Below are 12,619 nucleotides of genomic sequence, written 5' to 3' on the forward strand. Positions count from 1 at the left end.
AGAACACCACTGAAGTCATAATCACAAGACATGCGTTTTTAAACTTTATTTTCTAGAAATCATAGTGTTGACCCTTATTGAAATAGAAAATGCATTTCTTCCTGTTGGGGGGGAAAAAACAATTCTGATGTAATTTCAGGAGCGAAAAATGATGCAAAAATTACGTTTTAATTAGAGTCAAGTTAACATGATTATTTTCTTTTGCATAAAACACAAGAAACCATGCTTCTTTTTTTACTTGTTTAGACTGCTAAAATACCTTGAAGATCCAGTGAGCTTTTATTTAACCATTAAAAGTATGTTTTACAATTATGTCATAGTGGTCCTGGGATTGCTTGACAATCTGGGTGTGAATGTTTTGTGGCTGTGCTATACAGTAGGCTTCTGCAAAGCTATTAGCATTTTAAAGCCCTTTGTGTGTTTCTCAGGACAGAAAAGGGAGTGGTGAACCCCTGGGAATAAGTAGTCATAATAGGAACTCTTAGGAGTTGAGTGCTCAAACATTAGATTTTTCCATAAAATCACTTTTAATGTTTTACTGTTTTTTCATTTGAAATCTGTGATGTATGGTGACTTTGTCTTATTAATTAGACATGGAATGACCTTTCTTTGATTTCCCCAGCAATCATAATGAAATGTGTCCAGCTTAGCTGCAGGGGGCTGGTATAAATAACAAGAAGAAGAAAACCGCTCACTAGGCAAGGAGGCTTACTGGGGGGGAAAATGTGTAAGATCAGAAGCACTGTTGTATAATAATTATAAATAGTTATTCAGGTATGTTTACTGAAATTCAATGACCTGTTTATCCTTACTGTGGTGAAAATACTTAGAGTATGCAGTGTAATGTAATGATTAAAGTAGTTCTACCCTTAAGGATTATGACGAAATAAGTTTAATTTTTTGTATATTAGTTGTTTCTGAGGTCTACTTTACTAGATGTGGGCTTAGTTGTGTGCTTAAAGATAAGATAAGATCACTTTACTGGCCATATGCAATATCTTGTATTGGGAATCTGTCTTTTCGCATACTCCAACTTGCTCTCCGTGAGACACGCAGTCAGGGAGAGAAGGTTGGGGTCAGAGTGCAGGGTCAACCATTTTATATGGCGCCCCTGGAGCACTTGGGGTCTGTTAAGGGCCTTGCTCAAGGGCCCAACAGAGTAGGATTCCACTGCCGGCCGCGGGATATGAACTGGCAACTTTGCAGCCACAGGCACAGTTCCTTAGCCACAGAACCAACGCACGGCCCTTTAAAGTTTGTTTGGCCAGTCTAGGCATTCTGGTAATCCTTGTATGGAGATCGTCATTCGTGTCTTAGTGATACAGTCTTACTGATGGAAAATTGAGCTCTGAAATGTAGTCTAGGGACTGAATTTTTGGAGCTAAACTGGTTTTCTGCCAAGCTGAAATTGTGGTTAACTGACCTACTTCCAGTAAAATAATTCGGTTAGTTTGTAAAAAAAAATACACACAAATCCCATTTGAGTTCTTTGCTGTGTTGGATACAAGGCTGTGTTGGCTGACTTTTTTTTTTCAAGTCAGTCTTGTTGCAAATGTTATTTTTTGATCCTTGCCAGATAATTCCAGGAAACTGTTGGTGTTCCCATATTCTGAAATCTTATCCACAGAGATATTAGACGACCTTCTTAAAGAGCCACTGCCATACTGGTAGCTTCTTGTGTACTTACTGTCAGTCTGGCAAGAATGAAATGAGCTTGACTTCTGAGTATAAAGATGTGCTTCAAAAAGGTCATACTTTAAAAATCTAAAAATCAGTTGAACGTGTGCTTTTGTAAATGTGTGTATATATCGGAAGATAATTTGAAAATCATTTAATTATTTATTGCAGTATTCTATAAGATGCATACAATAAATAAATTTCAGTTTATAAATTTACGTTAAGCCATGCCCAGTTCACATGGTAGACCACAGGGGATCGATATATAACCATAAGCAGATCTGTCATTTCAGCTTGCCAGTGTTCAAATGATAAACCTTTTTTTAAATGACTACCTCTTTGAGCAAATTTACTTTGTTAAAACCATTTCCCATGCATTCATTATTTTTACCATGAACTTATGATGTACTACTATAAACAAGTCCAGACTTAGTGTATATCCTCATGTCTGTTTGAAATATGATAAGTGCACCTTCCATTATTTCGCTAAAACCTGATTAATTTTAGGGTCAAAGCATCCGAACTGATAGTGAAGTGGGCGATTGCTGTGCACCCACTTTTATTTTCTTGATTTGTTTCTAGACATTCCTGGAGATTTTTTACTTCAGAAGTATATTAATCGGTAATCAAAGGAAATAACATAACTCTGGGTTGTTTGAAAAAAGACATAAACACTGGTAGGAAGATTGTAAAAGAAAATAATCTCGGATAAAGCCCAGCTGGCAGGAGATGGCCACAGTTCAAAACCCAGATAGAAATACTATATAGTATATGGTGGGATTCAGTGTAATACTACAAAATATGTGCTCCTTAAAAAATGCAGGGGGAGCAGTTGTTTTTAATTTATTACAGATTAGGTTTATTTTATGTTGAAGCTGATGGGGCATGTTTCCTGGGTATTTTCTTTTCAGGAAAAGCCTCCATTTTGTCTTTAAATGTCTTTTAAAGCTAAAGGTGGAGTGCAACTTTTATTAGGGGAGAAATTAATCCCAAAAGGGAATTTCAGTTGAAATTCTAACATTTAAAGTTGCACTCGGGAGAAAATTTTGTTTTAAGAAGTATGTTAAATGGCCACAACAATGTAAATCAATGATCTAAACTGAAAAAAGAGGACATCGCAATACCTGCAGAAATTACATGTTAATAGTTTATTTTGCTTAAGTCTTGGTGTGGGGTAGCCTGGAATATTACACAAATCAAAAAAACTGGTAGTGTGCTGTAACTCTTCTGACCCTGTAGCTCAATAAATGGTTAAATGGTGGAAATGAGCCAATCTGCTGTAAAAGAGATGGATTTTATTTGTACTGCTTCATTAATATTTAACACTGATCTGATTGCAGACATTTCCTGCCATTAAATCATAATCTGAAATGGGAAAATGTCTCAAATCCTAGAGCAGCTGTTCTTCCTGCATCAGTGCCTTTATTTACTGTAATGAGATCAGTTATTGTAATACTGGTGTCCAAAGTCAGACAGTTCCCTGCCCGTTACCTAAAGATTGGTGATGGATGCGGATGGAGATGGTTGTCTTTAAGGTGTAGTCTTAATGATGTGTGGTGAGGAGGCACAGAATGGCTGCTTGTTTTTTACTCCAAAGGTGTCTGCTTTGGGGAATGGACAAATAATTCTGCAGACGTATGTGGAATCAAATATGCCTTTAAAAGTACTTGGCATTGTTAACATTGACTATGTGGTCCTTGAATCTTGCTTTCACTTAAAGCAGCTGTATGGTCTTTGCTTACACAGATGGTTCATCAAGAAGATTCCCTTGGTGTAGGCTAACAGTAAGCTGTATTTTCAGATTTATATAAGGCATGCAAAAAAATGCATAAAAGCATCACTGTATTTTATTCAGTGCTTTCACTATAGTCCTTAGATGTTAGTTATGTCTGTACGATTCTTGTGTGTGCACTATGCCTAAGTTTCCTAATATTTTTGGAGTGATATGACACTTCTGCTGGTGCACAGTACAGTAAATCTATTAAAAGACAAGAGCAGGTGGTGGTCTATAAACATTTATAGAAGGATAGCAATTACTTTATTTAGGCTTGGAAGACAGACGTCAAGTTTATGGTGAAGATTTACGAGTCTGAATCCCTTTTGTGTTCCTGGTGTTTTCCATAATCAGTCAGGTCAGTCTCCTCGCTTACATTTAATACCGATTTACTCAACTCTGACAAACTGTGAGAAGAAAGCGATTTCAAAATTATGTGGTGATCTCACAGTTTTAGTTGACGGACACCAAAAGCAATGCGCTGGTGGTACTGTCATGGAAAGCACCATTCTTGAAGTGCAGAAAGGAGCAAGGATATTATTGCCATGGTAACCGCTTTGGATCTGATTGTTGCTGTAGTACTCTGTGCGAAAGCTTTTTTCTCCGATGCTGTTTGGTTCGTGCTTATCGGGGAAACGTCAGTGTTTCTCTTAAAAAATCCAAGTCTAAGCATTTAGGGATAGAGGTATCTTCTGACAAATAGTGCATTAACTCATTTATGACCAACTGTACCATGGATATCATTTCGTAATCAGAGCCTTCACAGAGACATTGGGTGCTCTTTCCCATTTGCATCTGAATCGTGTTGCATAAGCTGGCAACTGCTGAGAGTGCAATACATAAGTGCCCATTTAAAGGCCTTGAAGTGCCCATGTTGGTAATGTGATACGGGTTGCTGATTGTCTATGTGGTGAAGTGTTTTGCTCCAGAGGATTTAGTAGTTAGCGTTCTGGATTAGCAGATTAATAACCAAGTACTAGAGCAGGAGTTCTAACCTGTAGACTGTAAATGTACAGTACTTTGTGCATATTGATGTATTTCAAACAGTAATTTAGTAGTCATTTCCATCTAAGCAGAACATTTCTAAAAAGCCCCTAAGATTTCATGAGCACTGTTAACTTGTCCTGTTTATTTATGGTTATTGAATTGAGATCATTTTCTGTATGATAGTACTCAGAATATACCTAAGTATACAGTTTATGGTTGCTTCCTCCTTTGTCTCCTTCTTATCACTTTGATAGGAAAAATGCAGAACTGTAATCAGTGCTGTTTTGTCCTGTTTAGCAACTGTGTGCTTTGTTGAGTGTAATTTATTGCTTCATGTGCGCAAGGTTCTACTGATCATTATTCCTAGGGGTCATTTGTGTGTCATCCTCGGAGCCGCCGTTTTGACTCCTTTCTTAATCATGAACTTGTGGATGCTGCGTCAGATTCCATTGTTTAGTTGGTTTATTACAGTATATCTTTAAAAATGATATTTATAACAATTATTTTTGTTTGCAACTATTAGGTGTTTGTGCAACAGAAAATAGGCCTGGCAACCCTCTTGGAGGAATGATTATAATTTAATCTCAATACAGGGGGATGTATAATTTCATCGTTTTCAGAACCTGGCATCTGCCGTTCAGACAGTAAGCCATTAAACAATGAAGTGATGGATCATGCTTATCTCTTTCTGCTATCCATTAGTTCCTCACATACCAGCAAGTTAAAACGCAAAGTCTGCCAGCAGCTTGAGCTGGGCAGAAACCAGCATGTCAAATTTCAGGAGGTGTATGTTGTTCAGTTTCATCAGCAGTACATGATTAAGCCAGTTTGCTTTGCTTGGGGAAAGTTGCTTTTAAAAAACAATCCATTGCAGTTACTTGTATAAAGGATTACTTTTTACAATTTCAAGAATTGGGGTGAGAATAATTCTAAAAAAGTATACAATACTTGCATCTTAAACTCAATTTTCATTCACTTAATTAAAAAAAGTAATCGCTTACAAAAGTGATTTTGGAACTGTAGCGGATTGCTTTTTAAAAGTAACTTTCCCTGACATTGGAGAGTGACCATGCTTTCAGAATTCAAGGTTAATTCACCGGACCACTCACTAATCACTGTTTTTATTTACTTTTTAGGGAGCATTTGGGGCTCTTCAGAAAATCTGTGAGGATTCAGCTGAAATTTTGGATAGTGATATTCTGGACCGACCTCTCAACATCATGATTCCAAAATTCCTGCAATTTTTTAAACATAGCAGTCCTAAAATAAGGTATGAAGTGGTGTTTTTCAGGCTGTGGCCTGTCTGGGTAATCACTGAAGCACACAATACAGAGCTGTGACAGTACATGTTACTGTGAAGTACTGAGAGGTATACAGAGGTGTAATGACGCCTACATCTAACATAAATGTTGCAAGAAGCAATAAAGACAAAATTTTCCACCTTAATGCCCATTGCTTAGGGTTGTCTAGTGCACTTATTTGTAAGGCACATTTTTCAATGTAAGATTGTACAATGAAAAGCAATCTTCATTCTATTGTGTAATATTTATTAAAGATTAATGCATTTTTCATTTACTGGCACATTGAAAATTATCCAGTTAAGTAATTAGATGGTGATTATTGAAATCATCCAATATCATGAGCGCATAATCAGTTTTTGCTCTTCAAAGGTCTTGTTTGTATCATCAAAGAGTTCCTCAGTTCTTTCCTATTTGGAGGATTGTGATATTTCGTAGTGATCGAGCAAATGTTTTACACTGACCCTTCTGTTCTGCTGATGAAAGGCATGTCTTTGAAATATGTAAGTAAACCTTAACAAGGATGTTCAGGTGTGGATTGAGGTTTGTGATACTGAGGTTAGAGCAGCTGTCATCCTGCATCTTGATGCTGCATTTTCCTTTATCCCACAGGCAGTAGATCTTGTTTTACAACAGCCATCGAATTATGTTGTTAAAACACATACTGTTTCATTATTCATTATTCACTGCTTCATTTTCAGCCTTTCTGCTTAATTCTTCATTTTTTTTGTTGGTGCCCAGTGCTTATGGAATGTACGACATTTATCAAAACACCAGTAAGGGCAGTGGCGCATGAAAACAACAATAAAATTAAATCTTTGTTTTTGTTTAGGTCCCATGCAGTAGCATGCGTGAACCAATTTATCATCAGCAGAACTCAAGCCCTTATGCTACATATTGATTCTTTCATTGAGGTGAGTTGCTTTCCTTTTGTTAGATATTTTAAACATTTAGAAGATGGTTAGTTTGTATATTTACAGGAGGTTTGTCGTCATTCCACAGGTCAAAGTTATTAACAGCGATGTCATTTTCAGTGAGAATAACTAGTGGACAATAACAGCATTGTACAATACACTCTGTTGTATCATTAATATTATAAGAACTGCTTTTGTTTTCTTTTACATTGGTTTGATTTTTTTTAACTGTCCGGTAATATCAAAAACTAACAAAATGATGCAACTGTAAAACTGTAGAAAAACTTTAGAAAAGGTTCTTTATTTGGTGTTTGAATGACAAGCCAGTTGGGAGGGTACATATGACCTTGGACTGTGTTAAAAATTAGGGTAATTCTTGGTGTGGTAAAAAATCAATTATTGTTGTAATGATAGGATGTCATGTCAGTATAATGCTCTATTATACTAAAAGAGAAAATTGTTTGTGTAATTTCCTCTCCTGGCTGAGTTTTGACTTCTGATATGCACAGTGAGACATAAGCTAGTGGTCACTACCCTTTCCTTCCTGTATTAGGCTTAATATCCCTGGCAATTGAAAGATTATAGTGCAGCTGCAACTACCTCACAGTTATTAATCTGTGCTTTTGTATGATTTGCCATACAAAAAATAACATTTCAAGCATTGAAGAGAAATAAAGGTAGTAGTGGAATCCAGGTGAGATTTGTACTTGTAAAAGAAGGTACTCTGATATTGGACATCCAAAAAAAAGAAATCCAAAGGCATCATGTGGAAGATTCTTGACTGGGCTCTTCCAAAGAGGGAACAGATGTTCTGCCAGAATCTCAGAATACATCAGCGCCTTGATCACATACCTCAGAATATCAAACCAAAGGCTTACAGTAGAAATTGCCAAATCTGCCGCAGAACAGAAAATCTTGGAGAGCATCAGACATGGTTACAAAAACCGATCTGGAAAGCCAGCTTTCAGATGCCATTATTCCTGCTTATTGTTCTCTCCTCAGAATCTGTTTGCGCTGGCGGACGACGAAGAGCCAGAGGTGAGGAAGAACGTGTGCCGTGCTCTCGTCATGCTGCTCGAGGTCCGAATGGATCGTCTGCTTCCCCACATGTATAACATCATCGTGGTAAGGCCGTGGTCTTCCCTTTGTTTTTATCCGCAGGCTGGGGAATAAAGCTTTGTGTTTCGTGATGGGGAAGATGATGGGGTTTATTGTGCTGGACGATGGCTTTGGGACAGTGTCCGTCGAAGCGCGAAGATCGTGTGGTAAAACTCCAGACGCTCTAGTCCTGCTGCAGTCCCCTGTGTGTGGGGCACTGCGAACCTTGCCTGCCATGACTCACCCCAGGAGCCGGCTGCTCTTACTGCTTGAGGAGCTGTGCCCCCAGTCTGACTCAATAAGAGCACTACTAATGTTGCAGCTGTCATAAATTCTGCTGTACATTACGGGAAACATGCATCTCGAATATAAAGCACAGTGATGTACTATGCATGAAAACCATTGAGGTTTAAAGTGTTTGAAAAAAAATTGTATTCTGGAATAGTTTTACTTGTAAGATATTGACTTAAAGTAATAAAATAGTACATAATATTTGAGTTTCTATATTGATACTAGTAGCAGTGTTATTTTCACAAAAACAACTTTAAATTTGTCTTTTTGAAGTTCTTTATTCTAAAACTATAACCTAAGTCAACTTTACAGACAACAACTTTCGATATTTGTGGAAATACAGCAATAGCTTTTTGCAAGATGCATTATGTATGTGGTGAATTATACGGTATGTATATAACAGCCAATATAAACATTATCTATTCCATTTAAACTTCATATTAATTAGAGGTTTCGATTTATATGATAGAAAGTACTATAGCATGTGTCCAAGGCAACTTTCAAAACTGTTGTGCAAAACTTGAGACCTGTTGTCAGAAAGATGGTATTTGGAAACGTCTGTTAATGTAAAGGGGAAATATTTGTAAAATATGTTCATTTATAGTGACATCCTATCCAGAGTTCAGGGCTTTTAGGACATTTTCTGGGTTTCTGCGTTCATCACTAGGAGAATAAGCTTTCTGATAATGGGTGGATATGCATCTATCGTCATAACCATTTAGATGAAGAAATCATGCATTGCCGTCTTCTGATTTATTAAATTAGTTTAGAATTTGCTTTCTCATTAAACTGGATTCTATCTGCACTGTAGAGAAAATTAATGTTCCAGATACTTTACCCCCCCTGGTGGAGGATCTGTAGAGTACATATTCATCCTCAGTGTATTAAGTAAAGCAGTTTTTATGCTACAGTATGGCAGATTGAAAGTACAGCATAGAACTTGCATAGGGGAAACAAGTTTCAGAGATAATGTTTATCATAAAGTTCTGAAAGTTTTATGAAGTGATGAAGCTCACCACAATTGTGTAATGTTACATCACTTTAAGGGTTCATTTTAATTTTTAATATTTTGCAGCATTGTAACCAGAGCATAGAGCGTGATGAACCCACATCAATACAATGATGCAAGATACTGTCTGCCAGAGAGCAGTAAATGAATGCACTTTGAAATCTGGAACTCTTAGGAAATGTAGATAATGGAATTTAAATTAAATAACTTCCCCTTAAAAGCTTGTTGGTAGCTTGGTGCAAATTCATGACGTGAATGAGCTGGAACATATGGGGAGGATGTTAGGGAGAATTGCTATTTTTAGAATCCCCTTGTAGAAAATGAATTATGGACATAGGATATAGTCTCTGTTGAACAAATGCTGTGTACAGAAATTATGAATTGCTTTGCTTAGTCATTCATAAGGGAAAAACAAGTTGTTGTTAAGGTGACTTTCTAGGTTGCAGACATCCTAGGTTCTGATCTGGACTTACCCAGAATAGTGAATTAATAAATGTTTGCACCCTTTTACCACTTTTACAAGATGCATCACAATTTTAAAATAATTATAACCTGACAAGAAGTGAATATTGTGACTGACCATTTTTAAATGTTCCATCTGTGACCAGAGTGATAAGACAGGGCAGATTCTGTGTGATGGACTGTTATAGGGTGTTGTAATTCCAACAGTGCCAAACAAGACCGATCTGCGTACTTCTTCATGCAGTCTAACTTTTGTGCCATCTTTTCTGGAAATGGTGAAAGGCATGCTGTATTGCATCTGGGCTCAAGCACTATTTCAGTGATTTACTTGATGTTCCGGTGTTGAATGTAGTTTCTGAATACCTCCTAAAATGTTGAATTACCTGAATAAGGGTGTTTTTAGGTAGGGCTCCAGTGATATTGTGCAGTATTGATTAAACTCGCTAACTTTTTGTTTGTATGTTATTTAGTACATGTTACAAAGAACACAGGACCAAGATGAAAATGTGGCGTTGGAGGCCTGTGAGTTCTGGTTAACCCTTGCTGAGCAGCCAGTCTGTAAAGATGTGCTCTGTGGACACCTCTCGAAGTAAGCAAAACATAAGTCCTGTGTTTTTTTTTAATGCTCTTCCTTGGTGCTTTTTTATTTAGTATTGTTTACCATTTTAATTCAAGACTCTACGTTACTCTTTTTTTTCCTCTGTATCCTAGAGAAAGCATTTTAATGGAGGAAATGGTGTTTTCAATCTCTTTTTTCCCCTGCAGGGTTTAATATAATATTGGTTTTTTAAGTAAGAAGTGATAAGATCTTGTTTGTTCAGATTGCATTATATTGAATTCTGTCTAGTAATTGCATATTATGTTTGTATAAGTTTAGCTACATAATTGTTGTAATCTTTGCAACAGCAAATAAGTGATTAATTTTATTGGTTTGTATTTATAAAAATTTTGGAATACATTGACATATGTCACCAGTGATTTGTTTTTACTTGTTTTCAGATTAATACCTGTTCTGGTTAATGGGATGAGATACTCTGAAATAGATATTATTCTGCTGAAGGTGAGTGGAATCTTTTGTTGTTGAACCATCTTAAAATATTTGTATTCTCGCTGGCATAATATTCATAAAGAGTATTGATGCGTCTTAAACATCTGAAGCAGGCCAATTTGAAATTGTTGTCTGTACAGTGGAACCATCACCTTAGAGGAGAAAAGCATTTACTAATAGGAGTACTTAACTGCATTGCTGATGGTAAACTGGGCAATCGTCAGTAGAGGCTCTTATTTTACAGAACAACATTGAAGGTTAAATGAGATAAAGCTGAAATGAGGTTAAAAAAATTATCAGGGCTTTATTTTTAATCTCTAAGCTGCAAACTGCAAACAGTCAGTGGGCACCTTTTAGGTCAGAGGTGACAGGATGACAGCTATTGGTTATAAGTCTGATTTTCGTTCATACCATCTGAGAGTTTAACTAATTTACACTATCAGATATCACAGTGTGCAAATGAAAAAGGTAAGTGAGTTACTGAGCATTGTTTCAGACTTGAAAATCTAATATGTATGTTTAACTGCGTTAAGTTTTAACAAACTCTTTAGGCACTTTTAATATGAATTAAAGTATTTTGTATGACTTATTGCTGAGGCCATCTGCCATGTGCATATTTAAAATATTATCCCAGTTGCTCTAAGAGGTTTTCTTACGGTTGAAGATACAAGCGGCATGGGTAATGGTTAATTTAGTATTCATGGATTTTGTCAGTGAATTTCCATTTTCTGTATTAACATGTTTGACATCTGAATTAAACACTAACTTCTGTGTCCTACAACATTCACGCATGTCAAACCTGGAGTAGACAGCTGAGAGGCATTTGCTGTGGGGTTTAAGATGAGGACATATTCAGATGCCCTTCCTTACTAAGTATTGTACTAACAAAAAAAAAAGGGCCCATTAACAAGAATTTTCTTCCTGTTCCTCTCAAGAAGCAGACGCAGCAGAAAATTGTTTAATTACTTCCATCCAGCTTCTGTGCACTGTTAATTAACTTGGGTGAATACACCCTCGCATTGAAGTAAACAGCCGGCTTTCCTCCCTGCATATCCTGTGAAGAGTGTCTTGTGGCGTGGGGGGAGACTGTCGTTGGAGCACTGAAGGAAACTGACGTCCAGCCCCGTTGCGCCTTGCTTTACCTTCTGAGTGTTGCGCGGTGTGTTTCCAGGGAGACGTGGAGGAAGATGAGGCCATTCCAGACAGCGAGCAGGACATCAGACCCCGGTTCCATCGCTCCCGGACTGTGGCTCAGCAGCACGAAGCCGACGGCATCGAGGAAGAGGACGACGATGATGATGACCTCGATGATGATGACACCATCTCCGACTGGAATTTAAGTAGGTGCATCCAGGGTTGCTGCACGACTAGAAATGTGTTTTCAGTTTAACACTCCAGGCCAAGGTTTATTTTTTCCACATTTACCATAACCATATTAGAAATACCTCTCACTCTGATCACAGTGTAGAGTACAGTGGATCACAGCAGAAGAGGACTAATGATGCTGTGGTTTGAAAGAGTAAGCAAATGAGTTTGCTGTTCTTAAAGTCAGCAAATATTTAGGATCTTGCTTAGCAGGAAGTTGAAAATTCATCAAAGGATACTTATATGAGCCCTAAATATTAATTGCCAACATTAACAAAGTGTAGTTTTGATTTTTACTTGCGGATAGCCACGTGTATTGAAACTTGAATTTATACGATATGACTATATTAATTTTCATTTGATAAGCAAAATAAAAAGAATAGGTTTCCTATGTATGCTCTATGCATTATAAGTGGTATGCTTGTTAGCATTGTTTTAGTCCATGTGTAGTAATTACTGTAGTTTTTCAAATGCAACATGTATAAACTGTATATTGCAATGGTTTCTACATCTTCTTTTAATTCATATTTTAAGTTCAGTTTCTCTGAGTGTATTACATTTTCTGGATAGGAACAGGGCTTGATCACAGCTACTCAGGACGAAAGTATTTGAAAATCCCCAAATCCAATTTTAAAAAATCCAGGCGTTTCTCCAGGTCAATTCATTAACTTTTTGAAATTTCTGATGTAATAAGGA

The 12,619-nt window shown here is 37.0% G+C and overlaps 1 protein-coding gene across 2 annotated transcripts in view; it reads left to right on the forward strand.

Annotated features, from left to right (window-relative positions):
* Positions 1-12,619, forward strand: part of tnpo1 (transportin 1) — a 57,736-nt gene that overhangs the window by 22,466 nt on the left and 22,651 nt on the right. For both annotated transcript variants that reach the window (XM_006627101.3, XM_069187054.1), the window contains exons 6-11: positions 5,575-5,708; positions 6,569-6,650; positions 7,653-7,775; positions 9,981-10,099; positions 10,510-10,570; positions 11,730-11,898. In XM_006627101.3, coding sequence (XP_006627164.2) covers positions 5,575-5,708; positions 6,569-6,650; positions 7,653-7,775; positions 9,981-10,099; positions 10,510-10,570; positions 11,730-11,898 — 688 coding nt within the window. The remainder of the gene's footprint in view (positions 1-5,574; positions 5,709-6,568; positions 6,651-7,652; positions 7,776-9,980; positions 10,100-10,509; positions 10,571-11,729; positions 11,899-12,619) is intronic.

This window comes from Lepisosteus oculatus, chromosome 3, assembly GCF_040954835.1.
Source record: "Lepisosteus oculatus isolate fLepOcu1 chromosome 3, fLepOcu1.hap2, whole genome shotgun sequence".
NCBI lineage: Eukaryota > Metazoa > Chordata > Actinopteri > Semionotiformes > Lepisosteidae > Lepisosteus > Lepisosteus oculatus.